The following is a 25,001-nucleotide window of genomic DNA, read 5'->3' on the forward strand; positions in this document are numbered from 1 at the left end:
GAAATCAAACCAGGCACTGGATCGAAGCCAAATGTCACCTGATCTGCACAGATGTGCCACACTATATGTCATTATAGCACTTACTCAAGGTGCCAACTCTCTTGTATCAATGGGCCAGTGCTGACTGAAGACAATTATTTTTAAATACAAAATACAGGTGATTATTTGCAAACAAACATAAAATGTCTACAGAAAAGCAGAGGTAACATTAACCATTTCTTCCAGTATTGGAGCTTCCTAGCACAGAAAGATAACGCCAGCTTTGCCTTGAATTTCATTGGGTTCAAGGTATATATCCTCTATCTCTTGTCTGTTAGGGACTTGCCCTGTGTTTGTAAAGTGCCCAGTACAAAGGGATCCTCATCTCAGCTGAGGGCTGTACAAGCTACTATGATAGAGAAACTGCCCATGGAATGAGGAACACAGTGGTCACCTGGTCCTCTTTGCAATGACTAAAAAACTAGAAAACTTGGTATTCTTGGCTGCCGCAAACTGATCTGATGACAATTTGCCCCAAAATTTGTAGACTTGGGCTACGCTTACACTGATGGCGGCAAAATCACCGCAGCCAGATCAATCTTTCAGGATTGATTGAGCGGTCAGTGAGACCCGCTCAATTGATCAGGAAGTCAACTGAGTAAGTCCACCCCCTCAAGTAGCGTAGTGCTGAGTCAACGGGAACAGCTCAGCGCAGTGTGAACAGCACGCAGAAGGGAAGCTGAGCAGTCGATGTCAGTTATGCAAACTACTCTGCGTAGTCTGCGTAACTCCCGTCAACTGCCGCCAAATTGCGCGATCACTGTGAACCAGCCCTTGTTGTAACATTTCTCAGTTCACCTCCCATTCCTCTGGGAGAGCTTTTGATTCAGGCTGTCTGCTCAAGAATTGATGGGTGCTTCCCATGTTGGCCAGTCTTTCTACCTGGTCCATACCCAGATGCAGTGAAGCCAACTGGCAGGAATGCTTCAGCAGACTCCTGTCTCCGCATGAAGTAGCGGACAACCAGAATGAGAGAAATGACTGCAGGCAGGAGGGCAATGCTGATTGATAAAATCCTAGAAACCAGGAAAGGAGGAGAGCAAGCTTTAACAAGGCAACGGGGAGCAGCAGGCCAGATTCCAGGCTGATGGGCTTCCTGCAGAAAAAAGAATGTGGTGCATTCACGAGCAAGTGGGGTGACACCTGTGTTTAGACACACTGGACCTTGCTTATCTCACTGGGAAGTCTCGGCACAGAAGATTTCACACCTACAGCTTGTGTGCAGCATGGAAAGAGGGCTGCTGTTTCAAATTAGGCCTCAAATCTGGATTTACGAAAAATCTAACACCAATAGAAATTAAAAATCTTTATACTCTGTTAATAGACAGCACTGAGGCCCCAGTCTGCCAGGCCCCTGTCTATCTCAACTAAGGTTTCTTTGAAGCAGTTTATCCCATCAAGCTTTCAAAAGAGCAGATGATCCAGGGAGTCACTAACAAAAGAATGTGCAAGCTAACCCTGCATAGACAACTGCTATTTCTATGAAGACAACTGCCCATCGGAATTGTTCATCGGTGCACACAGACCATATTTAAACCCCTCTCAGTCATTACTCTCTCTCTCTCTCTCACACACACGAATTAAGAATAATGCTGTAGATGCTTCGTTTCTGTCAATTATGAGATACCCTCTCAATTTATGCCATATGCAAATCCCTCTGGAAATGGCAATATGCTACACCCTGAAATAGACTGTGATGGCATCTATAAACTGCTGTTCATTTAATTTCCACCCACCCGCCCCCCCTCCAACACACACTGTGTTTTCTCAAAATGTCAGTATGCGCAGGCGAGCAACTATGTCACATTTGGCAATCCAATGGATCTGTTGTCTGTGTTTGATTGAAACTTCAGAAACCTTTTGGAGCACTTTACCAGAATAATTAAATGCTGTCATTACAGATACTTTGGACAACACATTTATAACACTACATTTCATGTCTCATTTGCCAACAAAGTTTAGAAATTCAAGTCAGCATTCCACAGTAATTAATACACTTTTTAAAATGACATACAGCCCTCTTTTGCATAATGCTACTGCTTAAATAAAGCATCTAGCTATTTCAATCATGTAAACATGACTCCAGTTTACGTGTTTTGAAGCAAAACCTCTTACCCTCCTCCCCAATTTCCATTTTAAAAAGAAAACAAAATTCTCTCTTGCTTATGAATGTGTCGTCACTACCTGCTTGTCATGCCCCTATATCATTCTCTATTCAAAATCTATGCAGACTCCTAAAGCACCAAAGGGCACCTTTGTTGCTTCTTGCTAGCAATTACATAGTTAATTGTGTATCACCAGAGCCTTCAGGGCCAGCTTCTGCAAGATGTTGAGCTGCCTTCCTCTATTACCAAGTGATAAGAGCTCATTGCCTTGAAAGATCTTTCCCAGCTGCCTCTCAAAACAGAAAGGTTCAAACTCTGCTGCAACCAAGATGGTTTTGCTAAAAACAATGCTCATATGTAACTCAGATCTTTATTTCCTTGACACTTTTGGCATGTGTATAGCATCCATCAGAGTTTCACAAATACTAAACTTCTGGCATCTTTGTTTAAATAAATAGCATGAAAGTTGGACACAGACCAGCAAATTCCAGGAAATAAGGTGTCTGAGATTGCATCACAAAAATGTAATTGAAAAACACTGCAACCTTACTGGAAACATGCAAAACTAATCCATAGCAAGTCAAAGAACAGTGGAGACTCTTAACCAAGGCACTGAGCTACTTGCAGTGTCAGGTGCCCTCTCCGTGGTTCAACCTGATGCATGAGATAAACCTGAAATACTTGTACAAGGTCAGACAAAGATTACACTGGAACATCTGTCCTTTACTAGTTGAGCCAGCTGTGCCATACTGTGGGTTGCCATGAACAACCCAGCCCTCTTTTCCAATGCAGATGGGAGTGCTTTTGACCACCCGGAATCAGATCAATTTTACTATAGCCCTGTTCAGTTTGACATCTGATCGCCTGGACAGCTGGCTGAGACACACAGCGAACTGCCTGGCTCTGAGCAATTCTATCACTGCAAGAGCTGTGAAAAGAGAACTAGAAATGAAGTCCTTTAGTTGGCCTCTCCTGAGAGCACGTGCTGCAACTGTTATTCACGCTTGGGTTTCATTACTTAAACACTGAAACTAAGCCCAGACTTTCCTCCTATGTGGCTAAGAATCCTATGATAGGTTCACTTAGCATCTGTGGCTTTAAGCCAAGTAAACCAATTCTCTCTCTCTCTCTCAGGTTGCAAGCCAGGCTGAGTTCATGAGATTGTGTCTGAGTTGGCGGTTCTTATTATTATTGGTGTGAAGACTTGGGGAGGGTCAGAGGGAAACTACTAAAAATAAAAATAAAAAAATAAAAGTTCTCTACTCTAGGAGAAAGAAAACTGAGTTGATGAATATTGGTTTAGGTTCCATACAAAGTTTGCACCTGCTTTTTCTCTGTTGCTGTGACACCACATCTCCTGCCACTGCTGTAGAGTTTTGGTTTTAACTTGAAAGACTCCCAGAGCATCTAAACCATTGTCTACTAGGAATAGGAAGGTGACAGCCAGAAATCTAGAAATACAAGAATCTCCCAGGTTTTGAGGGCTGAGCTAGCCTCCTCAACTGGTTTACAAAAAGGATTTCTTTAAGCTCTTTTCAGAGATGCTACTAGTCCTGGTATGCTGCTCCTGGAAGGGGAAGGGAAGGCCAGGTACCCTATCCCCTTAATTCCAAGATGCTAAGATGCTCCCAGATGTTTATTGACCCCACCACACACACAGCTGTCCCCCCTGCTACTTATGATTTGTATCCTGAATTTTCACTCTGAAAGTCTGGTCACACTACTGCCACTCTGTGTCTGACTGAGCCAACGATTAGAAGTGACAAGAAGCTGAGCAGCAACATTTTTACATCTCTTCTGTAAAGAGCCAGAGGGCCCTGATTAATGGAAGCCAGAATTGCAGACCGTTATTTTCCCATACTGCTATCTAAAACAGGAAGCATCACAATAGAGATTATGCATCCTGTACATGTCTTCCTGCCATCTCCACTGCTTTATCTATAGAAAGCAAGAGAATATGTTGGACACAGATACAGTGCCTGGGTAATCAAATCAGAATTCAGTCAAGGGATCTGTATTGTATCATAAAGCATAAAGAGTGCTGTTCAGGTGGCTCAGTCTCTGTGTCTATCTAACCTTTGGGCATTCTTCTGAGAGTGCCAAAAAAAAGAAGACCAGTAAGTGCCATACCATCCAGTATGGATGGTTACACTTGTGGAGCAGACCTCTCTCATCTGAGAACGGGACTGATATTTGTACCCTCTAACTATTTATGTTAGGGTACTTCTGGCTTTAAAGAGACCGTGTAAAGTCAATTTCAGAATAATCCAGGTGCTATTACTAACTCTGGTATGGAAATCTCTTTGCATCAACTTTTCAGGACACTGTGTCAAGTTAAACAGTTTACATATTAGCTCCACTGACTTCCACAGAAAAGAGGCTCTCTCTGGTCCTGTCAGTGATAGGCAATAATCCACCAAGTCCCAAAATCAACACATACGGCCCAGAAGAGCAGCTCTCTTTCCTCCTGCTTCCATCAGCACTCACTTGCAGATTTAGAAGTGGTCCAGACACTTGGCCAGAAAAGAGACCTCTCACAACAATCCCTAATAGTCTATGGCATAGTTTTTCAACCTGTGGTACGCGTAACCCCTGGGGGTACGCAAGACACAAGCAGCGGTACGCGGTGAAAAACCCAATGAAGGGAGGCGGATGGCAGCTGCCCACTTCCCACCCGGTCCCAGCTGGAAGGCAGGCAGCAGCCGCTGGCTTTTGGGGGAGGCAGGCAGCAGCTGCTGGCTTCCCACCGGGTCCCACCTTCTAGCTGGGAGGTAGACAGCAGCAGTCCCAGTCCTGGGAAACTGTACGACAGCCGCCGGCTTTTTGGGAAGCCGGGTGGCAGCCACCCGTGATCCGCCTGGTCCCAGCTCCCAGGTGGGAGCCCGGCAGCAGCCTCCTGCACCTTGCGAGCTGGGCTCGCTGAGCCGAGAGAGAGCCTCCTGCGCCTTGGCTTGAAGATGGGCAGCAGCTGCCTGCCACCTGCCCACATCCCAGCCTGCATGGAAGCCTCCTCTGCCCCAGTTCGGATTGGATGGCAGTCGCCCATCTCCTGGGTGGTAGCCAGGCTGCAGCCGCCTGCAGCTTGCCCAGGTGGTAGCTCCCCTCCCTGGTGGGCAGAGAGCCAGGCAGAGAGCCCAGTGGCTTGCCCAGTCCTGGAGCCTGGCTCTACCTCAGATTTACTAGTCAATTTCACTGCTCTAGTTGAGCTGTGAAATTGACAACTGTGACAGCCCCAGATTTTACTAGTATAAAAATCTTAAGAGGGCCACACACAGTGTGATTTGCCCCAGGCCTGTACCCCCCTAGGGATGGCCATGGGGAGCGCTGCTATCCACTCTGGTGGCCTGCTCATACCTTACAAGTTCCCACTTGTGTGAGGAGAACACCATATGACCCCATCATCAGGCCATACTGATTGGCTGACACTGACCTGTGCTCCTATATGGAGGAAGGAAGAAGGGGAGAAACAGCAGGGGGGTTTTAGATCTGCCACAGCCACACAACATTGCAGAACTCAGAACTCTCCTGCTTTACAAGAAATACAGTCGTCCAGTGGTAATGGGGAAAAAGATTGTATTTCTCAGAGTGGAAAATTGAGTGTTAGGGTACTTATACAAATTTTCAGAAGTTAGGGGGTACTTGCTACTTAAAAGGTTGAGAAACACTGGCCTATGGAGCTAGGAACTACCTTAGGAGGGAGAAGGTAAGGGAATCCAACTTTCCTGAAATGTTTGGATGACCAAGTGTCTCACTTACAACTCCTTAATGTTTTAGGATTCCATCCTTCAATGTTACAAGCAACCTTCTGCAAAGTGTTCTTCTGTTGTCAATGTCTCTTTCTTTGTAGTCAACTACTGACCAAAACCAGCATCCTGTAGTATAAGTGAGGAACTATTAATCATTCAGAAAGGTGCTAGAGTTTTATAAATTACAGTTGTATTCTTTTCTATTGTGATTTATGATGTCATTATAGCCCAGCTACACCTCAAGTGTCAACCCCTCTTGTACCAGTAGCAAGAGGACAATAAGGAAAATGGCTCCGTCAGAAAAAAGTCACACTGGAAAGCAGGAGGAAATTATTTCCAAATAGAAATGGTGTCACAGTGGACAGCTTGCAATAAAAGATTTAGTTCTGCATTTGTTTGAGTATACTTGGAAAACTGATTTAGGAGAACTATTTATAGAATCAGATCACTACAGCACCCATTCATGGCTCACCCATATGACAAGGCCAGAGGCAGTAAAGGATATCTCGTTGCTCCCTAAGATACAGTCCTGCCTTCCCACCAAACAAATTGGTTTGGGGACGAGGCATATTCTAGTGGTCTGGGCACTGGACTGGAGGCTGAGCAGTGTTGATTTCTAATCACACATTGCTTCCTCTGTGACCTCATGCAAGACATTGAACCTCCGCCTTGGGGGTTTCCCCATCTATAAAAAGAATACTTACTATCCTACATCAGAGTGGCATGAGGATTACTATATGAAAAATATATGGCAGATGAAAAAGTATATGTATACACACGTGCGACATACAGCGTGCACACATGCACTAAGTATCTGCTCTGAAGTCTGTGGCTCTCATGCTGTCAAGCTAACGGGTTCAGAAAAGTTTTGTCCCTACTGTGCAGGTAATATGTCTGCAGGACCTCTGAGGCGACATCTTACAGATGATGCAGTCAAAGAGAATTCTACCCATAACATTTAAGGTCAGACTGCAAGAAGCCCTCATGTGGGGTGTGAGACATACACAAGAGGCTTTGCACAGTTGATGCACAGGCCTGTCACAGCTGCAGTGCCTGCACTCCAGGTGCCTTCCCTTGGTCCACTGAAAAGGGTTGGGAAGTAGGCAGAGCCAAAGCCCAGCTGCTTCCTCTCTACACCTGCCAGCCACATCAAGGGAAAAGTGCTGTGTCACTTGAAGTCCATACTGCCTAGTACATAGGGGAATGGTGCTCCTCCTGCTCCCCCTCTCTGTAGTATGCTGTGCCCCAGAAGCCTGAGGACAGAAGCAGTCCCTGTACTCCACAGAATGGCAGTTCAGAGAGATTATAAAACTTGCACTAAACAGCTGAAGAAACCAAGCACCCACTCACGTAGTACCAGGCATTGTTTTAGGAACAGAAGAGCTGTCTGTGCAAATAGCATGTACAATCCTGTCTCAGCACACAGTCAAATAGCACCCTAGAAACCTGCCTGTGCAAGTCAGGACAGACAGTTGGTTAGGAGGATTTTGTTAGCCGCTCACATGTACCCAATAAAGAGGGCAGCAATCTAACTTCTGTAAAACCAGCAATCCATAGATATTCTAGACACCTCCTGGTTGGGCTCTATAGAAGGTCACGGGATAGAAACAGGGAAAGCTGCACTGGACTACGTTCTCTTGGTCAGAGAGAGAGAAATGAAACATTTATGCTGATCTGTGAGACCTGTTGGGCATGGACAGGGTTGCTTTACACAACAGTCCTCAAAGCATCATGCAAGGGAACTGTTCTTCCTCCCCAAGGCCGCAAGGCTTATCCTGCCAATAGCTGTAATTTAACATCCAGCTATTTTGTAGAGGTTTGATAGTCCCTCTAACTCCAGGACAGTGGTATGGGGTAGGAACTGGGCCTCCAAGGACAAAGTCCAGGCGGTCAGCATTCTATGAGACAGTAGGCCATAAGGCTGTGCTGTAGAAGCTGACCCTGCTACAATACTCAAAGCCAGAGTCACCAGAGTCTGACTTAAAATTTATATCAGCATAGCTACTTCTCTCAGAGTGTAAAAATCCACCCTCCTGAGAGACATAGCTATGCTGACCTCATCCCCGGTGTAGACAGCATTAGGTTGACAGAAGAATTATTTAATTGACCTAGCTACTGCCTCTTGAGGAGATAGATTAACTACAGCGAGGGAAGAACCCCTCCCATGAGCGCAGGCAGTGTCTACACTGAAACGCTACAGTGGTGCAGCTGCAGCTGTGCTGCTGTAGTGTTTTAAGTGTAGACATAGCCTTAGCCCTTTCCCTTCAGGCAAATGGTTAGCCACACTGATCCATTCTTTCGTTGCCTGCAGGCCAGGCTACTGCTAGTCCACCATGAGGCAGCCTCTCTCATGAATGGATCAGGCTGCAGAGAATATACAAAACTGGTGCCATGCAAACTGCACTAGCTTCCCCTTCATTAGCAAATCCATTTCAAGATACTTTCCTTGATCTTTAAGACCCTCAATAGGCTTTGCCCATGCTTGCTCAGGGACTGCATCTCCTTTGATACACCACCACTTCAGAAATTACTACTGACCAGCTTAGCATAGAGCCTAGGGTCAGACTATCTGAAGGCAGACTCAAGGCCTTCCTAGTTAACTTCAGGTAGTTAATACATTTAGTCTGACACTCCTCAATGTTTTTTTCCAATGTACAAACATTTATTGTTTACACCTTGGACTCATTCCTTAGGCCTTGTCTAAGCTAAGATTTAAAAGTATGTTGTTAACATGTATTAGCCAACACATTTTAGTAGTCAAGTGCAGAAGAGGCACCCTGCCTTTGACACATACTAAGCCTGTCCAGTTTAGGGATGTAACTTTCATTTTAAAAAGATAACTGTTTAAACTATTAAAATTATATTGGTTAACCGATATAATTGTGTTCCCCCATACTGCGCCCCCTTCCCTCAGCCCCTGGGTAGAGTCCCTACCCAGCTCTGCGGGGGACCCCCCGTCTCAGACCCGTGGTCCCCACTGTTCCATAGTGCATGCACCAGGGCCTCTGCTTCCCTAAGCAGCAGAATGGCCATCTCCATCGTGGCCTGACCATGGAAACAGAGAGCCCGTTCCACTGGTTAACTGATAAGTATTAGTCTTAACGGTAAGACTAATGCTTAACGGTTAACCATTTAATATTTTACATCTCTAGTCCAATTAAAATCTACGGAAAGTACATACTGCCTACTCCACACTAGAGTCTTTTCAAACATGTTAGTTACAACAAGTTACAATTTAACACCACCCTTTAACGGTAGATGAGGCAAGGCCTCAGTGGCAAATCCTGACCTATAGAACTCCCAAGAAAAGTAAACTGGGAGAAAGCTCAAATCTTGCTATGTTCAGGGCAAGAAACTCAGGCCATGTCTACATTGGGAAGAAAGGTGTTGACTAACACATATTAAAATATATGTTAACACGTGTCAAAATCCTAGTGTATGGTTAACACTTGTTAGCTGGTCGAGGGAACTAATGTTTATCTCAACTGGCTAATATGTTAAAGCCATAACTTGTCTTATCTTCAATAGGATTATAACACGTATTAGCTAACACATTAAAAATACTCCTTTTTTCCTAGTAAGACAAGACCACAGAAATTAACACTTAAGCTAATAATGCAGACTTGCTTAAGTGATTGTTAAGGAGATGGGTCAGGCAGAGAAGCTGGCTGCTAGGGAAGTTGGTATCCACATTCTCTTTCAGCAATTTGGCAAAAAGTTAACTATAATGTTTAACCCAATCCAAGATGCATGTATGTGTTTTCCTCCAAATAATGAATGGATCAAAGCGCTCCTTTCCTGGTTCCAATTTCAAAAGCTCTGCTTATAACAAACAGACGTTAAACTCTGCCCCAGCTTTGTATTAAAATTCCTTCTGCCTTCTCCTTTATGATAAAGGCCACATCATACGTTATGAGACAGGATCACAAGCTAGGTTTAGTCCACTATTAGAAATCAATTGTGCATTTTCTGTTTTTAAAAACCCAACAGTTAATAGTTTGATGTCCTCATTCAAGAGGCACTTACAACACAAAAAGCTTCATCACTACAGTTAGCACAAAATGGATTACAGTGTCATCAAAACATATTTAAAAAAGAAAATCACGAGTCTCACAATGTCTGGTGGTTTTCTTAAAGCCCCAACTCCTGGGTCAGTTGATTACATGACAACCTCAGCTTTCACTTAAAAAAAAAATTCTGGCCCTCACGGTTGTGGAGCAAATCTTGAAAACATGAACCCCAAAAGGTTAAAACACAGTTGCCAACTAAAAAGAACCCCAAATCTATTTATTTCTTTAATGTCATGGGTTCTGACTTATGATTTTTAATCACTGGGTGTTGACAATACTGGGATAAGGTAACCCCTTTTCAAGACAGGCACACTGTTGCATCAGGGCAGGGAAACCTGGCATTGCTGCTCTACTCCTGCCACACCCATTAGTTACCTACAGCATATCAGACCCCTAGGCTGCTTGTCTGGCAGCTTTTAGAAACACTAATTCACTAGGTGGAGGGAGGTAATTAGCTGGCTCACCTCTCACGTGGGTAAGAGGGCAAAGCACAAATTGCTTCTAACTGATTGATTCCTAACTAACTGGCTTATCCCAAATTAACAAGGTACCTGATTTTCCTGACAGGGGATAAAGGATTCACAGTATAACATTGCTCACTGCAGAACCTTGTTGCATAATTCCCCTCCTTCCCCGCTCCCCACAAGAGCTCTCTCAAACATGTATTTGTTGTACTAGGTTGCAGTGGAGGACTGGATGGTTCAGGTGCTTAGTAATGAGTTGTAGAAATTTTCACCACTAGGTGACCAGTTGGAACCTGATCCAGGTTCATAGAAATGAGGAGTTGGGGGCAACTCCACAAACAGGAGAAGCAGCCTACACTAGTAGACTAATGACTGGACAGAGAGTAGGATTCCTGTATTCCAATCCCACCTCTGACACTGACTCTTTCTGAAGGGCTGAATCAAGTTACTTATTTTACCTACATTAAGCTTTTTGCCAAACATTTCCACCATTGCTATTAATAATTTTATTATATAAGATGCCTCAGCCATGAACCAGGACAAAAAGAGGATCACTGCCCCACGGAGCTTACAAACTAAGGCAATGTCTATACTGATGGCAGCAAATTCGCCGCCGCCAGATCGATATTTCTGGATCGATTGAGCAGTCAGTGTAGACCCGCTCAATCAATCAGGAAGTCGACGCTGGTAAACCACCCCCTCAAGTAGCGTAACGCTGCGTTGATGGGAACGTTGTTCCCATTGGCACAGCGCAGTGTAGACAGTGCGCAGAAGGGAAGCAGAGCAGTTGACGTGAGTTACGCAAGCTACTCTGCGTAGTTTGCGTAACTCCCGTTGACTGCCGCTGAATCTCCAGGTAAGTGTAGACCAGGGCTCAGTATAGGACAAGAGAAATAGATGGATACAGACGGCATTGTATAAGGAAACAATGAGACACTATTGGTCAGCATAACAGGCAGAGATCTCAGTGCAACAGCTGCCTAACCATCAGGCTGTTTCATAGGCATCACAGCAAAGATGAGTTTTAAGGATTTGAAGGACGATGAGGTAGCTTTGCAGATATTTATGGGATGCTTCTCTCATACGTAAGGAGCAGCATGGAGCAAAGTGTGTTGTTTGAAAATTGAATAAGCACCAAGTGGGTGATGAAAGCTGGCCTTGTTGGCAGCGTAGAGGAAGATAACACCTCAATAATGTATGAGAGACAGGTAGGGTAAGGTTTGGTCATGATGAAAGACCTTGAAACTGAAGACTAGTAGCTTATTGTTTCATGCAACAGAGAAGGGAGAGCCAGTGGAGGGATTGCTAAGAGAGGGTGACATGGTCAAAACAATAAGCTAAGAAAAACTACCTGTGCAGCAGCATTCTGCATAGATATGAGCAGAGCAAGATTGCATTTGTCAAAGCCAGAGAAGAAGATGTTGCAGTAACTGAGACACAAGATGATGAGAGCCTGGACAAGAGTTTTTAGCTGTGCGGATGCATAGGAAAGGCCATCTTCGAGAGGTCATGCAGAAAGAATTGGCAAGACTTAGACACAGCCAGGATATGAGGACCTAGAAAGAAATAAGCACTGAAGGTAATGTCCAGGTTATGGACCTGAATGTCAAGCAGGATGGTGGTGTAGTCGACAGTGATTGAGAAAGGAAGTGGGGGAGAGTTTTGAGGGGAAACATTAAGAGCTCTGTTTTGGCCATGTTGGGCGTAAGCTGATGGACGGACAACCATGAGGAAATGTCAGAGTGAGAGGCAGAGATTTAAGTTTGGATTAAAGGCGACAGGTCTGGAGAAGAGAAGTAGATCTGAGAGTTGTCAGCCGGCCCCCCCCCCCCCCCCCCCAAAGATGGTCGTTGAATTTGTGTTTACAGAGGAGACTACCCAGAGACGACATGCAGAGGGAGAAAAGAAGGGGACCAGGACAGTGCCCTAAGGAACCCGCACAGAAAGTTGGGGGGGGAGGAGTGAACATGCTAGAAGAACAGTTGGAGAGGTAGGAAGAGAACCAGAAGAGGACTGAGGCACAGAAGAGCCAAGCATGGATAAGGTATGAAGAAGAAAAGCATGGTCGCCAGTGTCAAATGCAGATGACAGCTTGAGGAGGATGAGGATAGAGGTACGGCCAGGAATGAATCTTTAGATTATTTGGGAAGAACTGTTTCAGTGGAGTGCAAGGGATGGAATCTGGATCAGAAGGCATATTACCAATACCATCCCTGGTGATATCAAGAGCAAGAGCTTTGGTATAGCCAAGGTGCTGCTGTAATCACCACACCAAATACACGTATTCTGAGCAGATCAGATAAAATAGTTATTTAAACTCCAGCAGCTCCTCACCTCGCCTCCATTGCAAACAGCATCTGTATTGGTGCTCCATCATTGCTACCACTGGTGGAGGTGAACTGGTGGCAGCAAAGACCCACCCAAAAACACAAAGGTCGTCTGCTCTGAAAGGTCTTTTCTGCATTTGTGTATGCATTTTGGAATGGCGCCTGGAGTGTGGAGTATTTTACTTTACACAGATTTTTATTTAAGTAGACTCTACTGTACTTGATTAAGCCAAAGTAGACAGGATAAATCTATTCATTTTTGTCTCTTGTGCAGCAACATGAGTCACATCTGTCTCTTTGCTTTGGAGAGACCTAGTTAAGGGAGATGAAAAAAAAATAGCACAAGAGTAATCCCATCTTTTCCAATTTAAAGTATGTTAACAGGAGGCCTGGTTGACCGATTATGATTACAGTTTATGATTCTTGTGCTCCTAATTCTTCCAGTGTCTCCACAAGGAGAGCAAAAGATCTCAGGGAACTGATTAGTCAGCAAACTACTGCTGTTTTTCTCCACTAGAAAGCATTGATTTTTTTTCAAATACTTGCAGTACAGGGTTGTTGTTACCCTAAGTCAAATCTTTGCTGAACGTGAGAGGGTCACACAGCCAGAGCCTCTAGTTTAAACATAAAAAGTCAATTCAGCTTTTACAGTATTTATTTGGTTTTATCCCCAACCCCCAAGAGGTCTGAGGGGAAAACACAAAAAATGACTCTCTTTTGAGAGAGAGAGAGAGACAGACAGACAGACAGACAGACCAACCGACACAATAGAACACAGATATAAAAAAAGAATCTTGCAGGTTTTACAAGGAAACGTAAAACAAATGTTTTTGAGGATGTTACTGGGATCACCTGTCTTACACCTATTATTTCCAAAAGGGTGGATGTTAAACACTTTCTGAAAGTCAGGCCCTTTAAGGGATCTCACATTGGGCATCCAAAGATCACTAGTCATTTTTGAAAATGTAGAGACCATACTATTTGGCTGAAGAATTTAGAAGTTTTAGTTAATACTTCAAGATTAACACTATTAGTTTTCCTTAAAAGGCAATAAAAACAAAAATACAAAGACAACTCAAGAAGTTCTAGTAAAATCTAACCCAAAATAGGACACTTTTAAAGTCACAGTGCAGCAAAAGACATGCTAATATTGTACTCTACAATGAAGTGTAATCAAACACTTTCCAGTTAATAAGCCAGAGCACAGTTATGCAACAAAATGTAGCATGAAACCAGAAAAAGTGAATTGCAAATCACCATTTTCTTGTTTAAAATAGCAGGAAATTACCAAATAATTCCTCTATAAAAGGCAGGAGAGTATAATGAAATGTTTATCATCATTAACCCAGGGTAGAGGATAAAGCAAAAGGAAAAAATATGTTCAGATGTATTTAAGAGATCATCTGTATAAAGACACATCAGTTGATTATAGAAGAAACAGGATGGTTGCACAAGTCGGGAATGTAGATGAAAAATATGATCTTCCGATTTAGAGTTAGGGGAGAGGTGGGACACAGCTCCCACTCAACACTTATTTTAGATTAGCACCAACTGCTGTCTGACCTCTGCAGGATAATGCGCACCAATTTTTGTGGGTGCTTTGACCTATGAGTGAAAGCACTATGCGAGTATCTTCAGCAATGACTTCACCTTAGGGCTAGAGATGTGAGACAGAAGCCCTCTAATCCCTTTTTAGGGTAAGGACTAGAAAGGCTGCCTGTCTCACACTTCTAATCAGAAGTTTCTGGCAGTGGCTCAGCACATACCATGTCAGGCCCTAACCCTTAAATTGTGCCCTGACATGCAGCATATAATGCAAATAATCATAAACAAACCCCATTAATGGTGGATTATTTAAAATTCACATTTAGCATGCACCAACATTTCTTAACATAGGTTTTTTATTTTCAGCAGAGACTAGATTGTTAGGAAACAAACAACAAGGACTAGGAGCTACTGAGTGCTCCCTCCAATGGTGATGATATAACCAGACCACTTGCAGCATCAATTCAGACCTGAAACCTGAAGTGCTACAGAATAGACTGATTAAGGTCCTGGTCTCTTGATGGCAATAATCCCCAAAGGATTATGCAGGGAGAGAGAGAGCACTCCATAGAGAATCCAATTTCTGAACTGAAGGGATAGCAGGAGGGGAGAAATGCACAAAAAGCAATATAATGCACTTACAGGGACTGTGTCACCTTAGATCTGCACTAATCAGAATATTCCACTGATCAATCAATAGTTCTAAATCCATTAGGAATGATAGAAAAAACAAAACAAAAATCTCTTACAGATGGCTACTGTTTCAGAGCCAACAGAATCGGCAATGGACTCCATCTCCCCCCACACGATTCTTGTTTTCTCAACCTTGTGAGGCACCTTCCATGGTATCATTCCCTTCGATCCCAACCACAAGCAAATTCCACTAAAGAATCCTGACTCAACAGCTATACCCATTGCAACTATTAACAGTGGAAAATAGGAGAGTAGCCTTGCTCCATGAAGAACAATTCTTAATTAGCCAGGGAAAATCCCCCCTGCATCCTAACATTTCCAAGGAATTTAAATGCAACCAGGGCTCAGCTTTATGGAAACACGTCTGGGGCAAGAGGAATAGGACACTTGGCTTTTTGGAGAAACCACCCACCTGCATACCCACACCCCTATAGAGTTCTATTTATTCTTAGAACATTCAAGTAACATTTTTGCCATGAGTATGGTAATACAGCTGCCAAACTACTAGCAGTTTGGAACAAAGAAACCTCCCATGGGAAATGAAGTAAGATATAAACAACGGTCCTGATTCTGCAAGTGACTGAAACCAACAGCTTTATGATGCCCTTCCACAAATACAGCAGTCCCTATTAAAGGTAATCCAATAGCAAAATGTGTTGCAGGCAGGCAAACACACCAGGACAATGGATAGGACACACTAAACCAATCAGATTCACCTACCTGAACTTGAACCAGGTATTTCCTGTATGTTCATCAAACCACAGCTCTACAGTCAAACTTCACTTCCAGGCCAAAACAGCTGCCATACCACAACCACACAACTCTCCTGACTAACACCTATCATAAACCTCTGCGTATGCTGAAAAGCTTGTCTCTTTCACCAACAGAAGTAGATCCAATAAAAGATATTACCTCACCCACCTTGTCTCTCTAATATCATAAATGTAGTCACTGTTGTGAACAGATGTATAAGAAACAGATTAACAAACAATCATCCGTAACCATGTGTGGCAGCAGCCACAAACAAGGTTCAGATAAGGTAAGTAGTCAGCACAATGGGGATATCACAGAATGTGAAGTGATCAAACACTTGCAGACACAGCACAAAACTATGTATTTTAGAAGGCTGTCTCTCTGTTCAGTTTTGTTTGGCTACAAATGTCCTTCCAGGGGGACCATAGAAATCCTCAATTACCATGTGTCTGCACGAGCAAAGGCTTTAAGTTGTCTCCAGTGAACTTGTAGAGTGCCTACAAGTTCATTAAGAGTCCAATCCTGCAAGTCAGTGGAAGTTTCACAGGAAAAGGTGTCTAGTCTCTTCTTAGTTTGGGGTTAGAGTGAAGGGAATGCCCAAAGAGGGAGTCCCAGGAACCCCTAGGTTACACGGGGAGATTCTTCTGGCAGTGCTTTCCTAAAAGAAGCACAAAGGAAATTACGAATGCTTCCAGCTCCCATGCTAGCACGCAACAAAAATCTTTCATTCCTCCCTTTCAGGGAAAGAATCCTTGGTATACAAAGCAAACATGCCGTGCCTTGTCATACCAGGTAAGTGCACAGTGGCTTTATCAGACCTTAGTCACTTCAGGCACATGCACTTTGTTCTTAAGTGTTAACATAAAGTCACTTGCAGCAGCATCCCACTGAAGGGCAGGTAGCTCACAAAGCTTCTTAATCATAGATTCCTGCAAGAGCGCACAGGAAGATCCCAAGCTAGTATTGATCTGGACCGCACTAGCTTCAATAGGTATATGTGTATCTTTTAGTGGTAGTATATATTGCAGGATTTATCACTCCACTTTCTTTAGGTCAGAACATGCCTTTGTTAGTGGAACTCCCGCCTGGGGACATTCCAATATGACATGACACTCTGTGGATCAGGATGTCCTAGCCATGGCTCTCAGTGGAATGAAAGTGATTAGTTTTGGAAATTTTGCATGCACTTGTAGTGTGACAATTATAAGTAGCATATGGTCCACTGTACGGGAACAACTAACATTTTTAAAAGGACTTTGTCTCTTCACATTTGCTTTACTTTTCAAAGCATAATATACAGAATTGAGCAGTTAACAAGTTTCCAATTTTAAAATCTTTTGGCAAAAAATCTTTAGCTCTGGAATGTCCTTCTTCTTGTGTTAAAAGACTTGTGATTGCCCGGTGTCTTATTTCTAATATAACATGCCTATGTGTTGTACCCCTTTCTGGCTCTGAAAGGGTCAGGGGCAGAATCGAAGGGAGATAAACTCAAAGAAAACCTGTGAATCTGTAATTTGGGGGGAAGGAGGGGAATCATGGTTTTCACACAAGCTTTAATGAAAGGATTAAAGCAATGCAGTGTTTCAAAATCAGGTTAACACAAGTAGACACTAAAGCAGGGACAAACCTAAGGAGTCATCTTTTCCACTTGGCCAGCAAAGGACAGACATGCCGATAGTAATTAAGCCTGAGATATGGCATTAAAAGAGCACTAGATGACTCAGGTGAAGAGAATACCTTAATTCTAGGAAAGTAGTTTATTTTAAACAGAGTTTAAAATTAGCTAAAAGCCTGATCTCAATGACTAAGCTAATTCAATGATTTACAATCCACCAAGCTAAAATTGTCTCAGCTTACCTTATTATGTATTACTTATTAATTATTACCATATTATTTATCTATTACTTATTTATTACTTATTATTACTCTTATTACCATGTTTAAGATCCATTTCTCTTGGCTGTAGAGATCAAGGCAACTGGATGCAACATGTATGGAGTTCCATACCTGGCTAACTGGCTGTAACATATCTGAAGGGCAAAGGACTTCAGTTTCCCACATTCCAAAGGCCTTCTTCTCCTCTCGCTTTCAATAGTTTTACCTTGTTATCATTCAACTGTCTTCAACAATGCTCTAGCTCTCTGCATACACATATAACACACCCACATTCCCAGAAGCATGTATAAATCTGAGCTTATAAAAACTGATAATATTCTAGAAATAATTTGGTAAAACCTCTCACTCTCAAACAGTTGATCTCTAGACAATGTGTTTCCACAGCTCCTAAGCGTACAATAAAAATCCCATCTAGTGCAGATCTACACAAAGTAAGATATATGTGGTATGAAACTGTGAAAATTCACACTTTAGAAAATCAAACTAACAAAAACCCTCCACATTACTGGGCTCTGCTAATTGTTTCTTTTTATAAATAAAAACAAAAACCTGAACACTGTAAATAGCTTGCCAGAGAGACTCCAGAATCCAGGCAAACTGATTTTCTTAAGTATGGGTGTTACTGAAAACCTACAACAAACCTCTGAGCTTTTGCATTTAATATTCTTATATGGTATTTTATTGTTTAAAAAGGATTCAAGTCTCCAGATGAAGGTGGGGAGGGGTTTTTTTTTATTATTATTATTATTTGTGATCAGAAAGAAATGTTCCTCTCAATTTCTTAAGCATTCTGTGAAATGTAGATGAAAAGCTCAGCAGGTGAACGTCTGTGACAGACTTGCATATAAACGCATATACAAAGACAAGATTAAGTTAGCCTCTTGAGGAGGCTCATTAAAATAAATAAATAAAATAGTCGCAATCTACAGTGGTTGAAACAGAAATTAAAAGGGGGTGGAGAGCAAGACAGTTCCAGTGTTCTGCCAAATGTACAGGTTATCCTAACACAACTAGCAGCTTGAGCCGAATAGATATTTAAAGCAGTTACATGCCTTATAAACCATCTCCATGTGAACAATGAATCTTCACGAAAATAACCAGTTTACATGCTCTTGTTTTTATATAAAGAATTATAGGGATAGCTACAAGACTGTTTTCAGTGAGGAGAGGTGGGGAGAATAAGGGAATGGATCTTCCTTAGTTTACATTTATTAATTTTTGGCCTTATTGTTCCCACAGAGTACAATTTAAAGGGGGAGGCATTGGGCTCATACATGATGTGCACTGCAAGAGAGTCTTGAGAACTTTTAGCTCTTCTCTGTTCCTGGAACAGTGGGAGACGGATGCAGCAGGCAGAGTGAAACACCACAGTGCCATTAAGGACTGGTCCAAGAATCTTTCCATTCACTTCAAGGGCTTTAAGACAAGCCCAGAGTGGAGAAAACCAAAGTGAAACTGGATCACATTGCAAAATCTGATAATGAAAATTAGGCTAAAGAACTGAGTTGATACAAAATATAATGGTGAAGATTTTAAAAAAACAACTCAAGATTTTGGGCATCTCAATTTTAGGTGCTTAACTTGAGACAAATGAAAGAAACCCAAATTTATAGAAAGCACTGAGCTTTTTAAAATCAGCCCCCTTTCAGGAGTCTCATATAGGACACCCAAAATCACTAGACAGTTTTGAAAGTCTCGATCAATACGTATTAAGTTCTAACTGTGGAACACAGAGAACAGGCTTCTGTTCTCAAAAAACTTGTAATCTACTACCTAACAAAATCATCCTACAGAGATTGTAGATAATATACGCTTTTTGGTTCACAACAGAGCTCACTTTAGTTCCAAATGTTATAAAATAAATCAATCTGTTCCTTTTATTGCATGTACAAAATGTAACATTTACTTCAAGAAATGCTCACCCAAAAATCCTTTACAAGTGTCTTTTATTTACAAAACATGGAAACAAAGTCACTGAAACAAAACAGCATACACTTTAAGCATGCTGACCCACTAGAGCTAAAATGTCTGTCTCTTGTTTACCATATCGGTGCAAAAAACCAACCAAACAAAGCAACCCTCCCAGGAATTTGCTGTCTTTGGATATTCTAGCACGCCCCATCATTAAGTCCAACACAGAGCAGCAGAACAATAAAAAGAGCAAGTGCATTGTAAATTTATGTACCATATCTAGGTTATGGAATGTAGTGCAATAGAGGGACTATGCAGTGATAAAGCTACATTCCTTTCAAAATTAACAGCTTTTAGCTCATAATTTGTACATGTGGACATTTCTGAATGACCTTCAAACTTTCCAAGGCCCACAAGACGACAGATTTTTCATCAGAGGATAACCTCTTTGTTTTGGGCAACAAACATACAGTTTCCTTTCAAGCAATAGCTTGAAAGAGCAAAGTTGTTAAACTTCACTTTAGGTACTGAATATAAAGGAAGAAACAATGTTCAGACAGGTGAATTTCATGTCTGCACTCCAGAAGAGCTCTATACGTAACTAGAGAATTTTGAAGTCTTACTGGGTCCAAGCAGACCCCAGATGGTTCTATCTGCAGCTTGTTCAAGTGAGAATTTCATAGTCAAATCCTATTTCAACACTAGCTTCTCTCTTGCACAGGTCACATTAAAAACAAGCACTGTTTTGATGGCCGAGATACATTATTTAGATCAGGGAAATGAAGTGATATGGTTGCTACTGTAGGGGAAATGATTCAAGAATGTATCCTTTTTCACCTGAACAAATGAAATTCACTACCTCACGGATTTTAAACAAACATCTCTCATTTATGAATCCTGATTTCATTACAAGCCAGAGAAATGTTATCTTTTTGTGAAGGTGCATGACCAACACAACGAGCTGTACTGTGGTACACAATAGAGCAGCATGTTAGGACAACATTACAAAGTCAAGTGGCAGCTGTTCATTGTACCAAAAATCACCCACAGTTCAAAATTAATGAAAGGCCAAGCACAGTATGTGTTAACAAATCAAGATTACTATCATCAGATTACCTAAAACCTCCACATCACAGCCCCAACCTTTCTGAAAATCAAGTCCTAATCCAACCTATGTGAGGTAACAGAAACAAAGAGACCGCACCACTGAGAAAAATTAGTATTAGAATACATTGGGGACTAGATTTTTTCAATACATTTTGAGCACAGATATTTTAAAAGTGTCAAGTACCTTAAATCCCAAAAACCAAATACTACAGAGAAAACAATCCCATTTAAAAATTATTGAAAAGGTGCAATACTTAGCAGCTTTGGTTCTGAAGTAATTACAAAACACACTGAGGATTCTTCCACCAAATCCACTCCCCAAAGCAGAACATCTTCAGTAAGAACTAATTATTAAGCCTTTAAAGTTAAAGGTAACTGAGCAACCATGTAACAAGACGCTTACTATATATTCGCAATCTATATGTTCTCATTAACACAGCATTAGGCTGTTCTGAAGTAATTGTATGAAAAAGCAAGGAGAGTAGGGTTAAATACTGAAGGTAGAGTATGTTTAAGTACAACTGACAATCCTGATAAAAGCACATAGGTATCTGGATAGAACCATAAATCTGTAGACAGGTCTTTATGGTAGGTTAACAGTTTGCTAGTTGAGTGCCAAGATTTACAGACTATGTGTTTTACCAGATTTGAACTTTGAGCACTTTTCATTGCAGCACTTCACTAAACCACATTGGCAACAGGACAGGCGCAGGGTATTTTGTTTATAAATGTTGACAAGTGCCTTAAAAATAAAAGCTCACAAGGAAAACCTGAGAGGACTCAATTCCTCTGGATATGTGCCTTGCTTTGCTGCTTCCAGGTCAGCCAGCAGGACAGTAACTCAAATATAGTATTAGGATGACTAAAGCTGAAACTCACTGAGATCGGTTGTAAAGAGCAATAATCATAACAAAGGTGAGAAAGAACATACTAAAAACTACATACAGCTTTTAGGAGAAGACCAACTGAAATGGTTTAAAATGCAGAAGAAATAAGAACAGTGATGCAAAAACAAATTTACTCTAAGGCTGCCATTCACTAAAGGGATTATGTATGCTATTAACAATATATGTACACACAGCACATGGCATTAATAAAGACTGCATGAAATATTGCAAAACTCTCAGAATGAAACTTAGGGAAAAAATGATACACAGGATAGTAATAACAACCATAATTTACATTCACTAAAGAGATTGTGTATGGTATTACCAATTATATGGATCAGCTAAAAAAATTACCATACCTCTTGGAATCAAAGACACAAAAACATGTTAAATTAGGGAAGCAGGAATAAGAACAATTGGAGATGCTTTTATAAACAAGCCAACTGAAGTTTACATAGATTACTGTAAATTATTATTTTGAGAGCACATTAAGATTGGGGCAGTGGAATGAAGGATACAAGAGGACAGGAATGTCTGTATGAGAGGGGATGGGGGGTTGGATTAGGTACATGTAAAGACTGAATTTTGAGTGAGTTGACTTGCCTGGAATTTTTGGGTGATGCTCTGCCATTTACCAAAGTAAAAAAAGGAGGGAGATAAAGGGGTTGTGGGCTGAGGTTTGCAGAAGAAACATGCATTTTCATCTAAGGCTTTTGAAGCAGCACTCAATGAGCACGGAAAAGGATAGGAATTGAAGGGGGTATACAGGGTGGGTATTTACATGGTGCTTTTAGGGCTGTATAGGGGTATGCAAAGTGGAATATGGAGTTGATTGTGCATATGCATACAGGAGGATTGCAGGGGATTGGTTGTCTTGGGTGTCTCTTGCCTGGAATTGAGGCAATTGTAGGGTTTAGCTGGGGTGTAGGAGGATTAGGGATGCAGAGTAATATAGGGTACACAGACAAGGATAAGGCTGGGCTGAAGTATGGAGAGAGCACAAGATGGGATGTGGCGTATAGGATAGGAATTGGAGGGTTTAGTGGAAGGAGTAGAGGACAAGGGTGCATAGTGCTGGATACAAAGAGTGCGATATCAGAGGGGGCATATGGGCTGAGGGTGTGATGTATAAATCAGGGGGTCCAGAGAGGGGTGCATAGGTGGGGGAGGTGCAGTGGCAAGTGCACTGGTTCTAGGATGCACAGGGAAAGGATAAGCTTGAGTAAGGACTACTGAAAAGGATGCATGGGTTGAGGATGTAGTACACAATCTGGGTTTGCAGAGCAGAGATGTAGCTCATACAGTGAAGTGGGTGAAGAATGGAGGGTCAGAGGGAAGGGGAGGGGCAGTTTATGTCATGGTGGGGGCTGGAGTGCAGAGAGTGCCTTGGCTGGGGTGCAGATGGGGGGTGCAATGCACGCAACTGAGGTGCAGAGGGGGTGGCTGGGCTGAGGGGGCAGAAGGGAGGTACAGCACATGCTGTGGAATGGGCAGAGGGTGCAATTTGTGTTGTAGTGCAGGCCAAAGGGTGCAATGAATGCCATGGGGGTGCAGAGGGCCTGCCCGGGTGGGGGGGTGTAGTGCACGCCGCAGGGAACTGTACAGAGGGGAGTTCCCGAGTTAGGGGTGCAGTGAACGCCGCGGGGGATGCAGAGGGGGGTGCTCGGACTGGGGGTGCAGTGCACGCCGCAGAGGGGGGTGTCTGGGCTGGGGTGCATGCCGCGGGCTAGGGTAGGGCAGCCGCTCACCTGGGGGCTTTGAGCGCGGCACTTTCCCGCTTGTCCAAGACGCCGGGCACGCAGCTGGTGAGCTCGGTCCAGTCGGCGTGCAGCCCGCAGCTCCAGCCGGTGGAGAAGCGCGAGAAGAGCCAGGTCTCCCGGCGGTTGGGCCGGTAGCAGGTGCACTTCTTCTGCCCCGGCCGGCAGTCGCAGGGCACCTCGAGCCGCACGTTCTGCACCAGGTGGCGGCCGAAGGTGGTGCCGCCCGTCTTCTGGATGTGCAGGAAGACGATCACGTCCTCGCCCTTCATGTCGAAGGCGAGCGCCCGCTCCAGCGCCCGCACGGGGAAGTAATACTTCTTGACATAGTGCGGGTCCGGCGTGGGGAAGAGGTCCAGCTCCTCCGGGGCGGCCCGGCCACTGGGCGCGCCCAGGCTCAGCCCCGGCCCCACGTACTGGTACAGGATGAGCATGAAGCACACCGAGCCAGCCACGATCAGCAAGAACTTGCTGGTCCTTTCAACCATGCTCCTGCCAGCGCGCTTCATGTGTCACCATCTCCCAGGGCTGGGCACGCGGGGGGCAGCGGGGCGCGGGGGCGGTCCTGTCCGCCCCCCTCGGCGGTTGGCTTCCCGGAGCAGCCCCTCTTCTCCTCCTCTGCGTCGACGAGCGGTCCCGAGGCTCCCGCGACTCGTCCCGCCGCGGCTTCGGGGTAGACTGAGCTGCTAGGGCAGAGCGAGCGCCCCGGTTCCCCCCGGCGGCGCCTCTGCGGCGGGATTCGCCGCCCTGCCCTAGCCCGGAAACGCGCGGCAACGCGCCGCCGCCCCTCAGCCGGCTGCCCGCGCGGGGACACTAGAGCTGCGCGAGCCCTTCCGTTACTGCTGCCTAGCGCGAGCCCACCATGCTCGGAGCCCAGCATGCACAGCGCCGGCTGGCTCCGTTCTCCACGGCAGGCTCGCGCACCGACAGCAGCAGCGAGAGACGGCGAAGCCCGCAGCCCTTTCAGCTTTCAGGTTGCAAGCACCCGCCCGCAGCCTTTTTCCCCCCCTACCCCTTCCTCTTCCCACACGGGCGCCGCTGACTCCGCTCAGAGTTCTTCCGTTGGGGAGACTCACAGACGTTTACAGTTCTCTTCGGGCGGGCGGCGGGACCCCTTTGCCCCCACCCCCACCTCAGCGTGCCCCCAGGGCTGCCGAGGTGCAGCGCTGCTAAGCTGGGACAACTCAAACGGGAGATTTCAAAGGCAGGCGGGGACAACTGTTGGGTGAGAGTGTCTCAAGGAAACACTCTGCAAGGCTCGCATCAGGGGGGCGCCTTTAAATGCAGCCTTGGAAAGAGGGGCTTGGCTCAGCCGAGTTTCTATATTTCTCTTCCCTTTCGGAAACGAAATGATTAGCCCTGAGGGGCACTGGCACGAAAACCCCAATGGGTCGGCTCCTCCTTCCTTGTGCTCTGACGTCACCGCTGGCCGCAGCAGCCTTTATTCTGATGTCACGATGAGGCTTGTGACGGCTGGAGGTGGGAAGTAAAGTAAGCAGCAAGCACGCGGGCTAAACTTCGGGGGGAGGGGGAGGATGATTTTATTTGTGAGGGAATTTGTGTTGTTGACAAAAAAAAAAAAGTGTTTCGGAATAGAATGCTTTGCAAGGACTTGTGCTCAACACCCCCCCCCCCCCCCCCCAACCGTGCTGGGAACCCAGCTACAATATGATGGTTCTCAGGATGGTTAAACGATGGTCA

General features: G+C 44.1%; 1 protein-coding gene across 1 annotated transcript in view; it reads right to left on the reverse strand.

Annotated features, from left to right (window-relative positions):
• Positions 1-24,195, reverse strand: part of HS6ST1 (heparan sulfate 6-O-sulfotransferase 1) — a 274,664-nt gene extending 250,469 nt beyond the window's left edge. Inside the window, exon 1 of the mRNA XM_067538867.1 lies at positions 23,292-24,195. Within this exon, the coding sequence (XP_067394968.1) occupies positions 23,292-23,809 (518 nt within the window). The 5' untranslated portion in view covers positions 23,810-24,195. The remainder of the gene's footprint in view (positions 1-23,291) is intronic.
• Positions 24,196-25,001: the final 806 nt, after the last annotated feature.

The sequence above is a fragment of the Emydura macquarii genome, unplaced genomic scaffold (genome assembly GCF_026122565.2).
Source record: "Emydura macquarii macquarii isolate MOO-44397 ecotype Brisbane River unplaced genomic scaffold, CSIRO-AGI_Emac_v2 contig_499, whole genome shotgun sequence".
NCBI lineage: Eukaryota > Metazoa > Chordata > Testudines > Chelidae > Emydura > Emydura macquarii.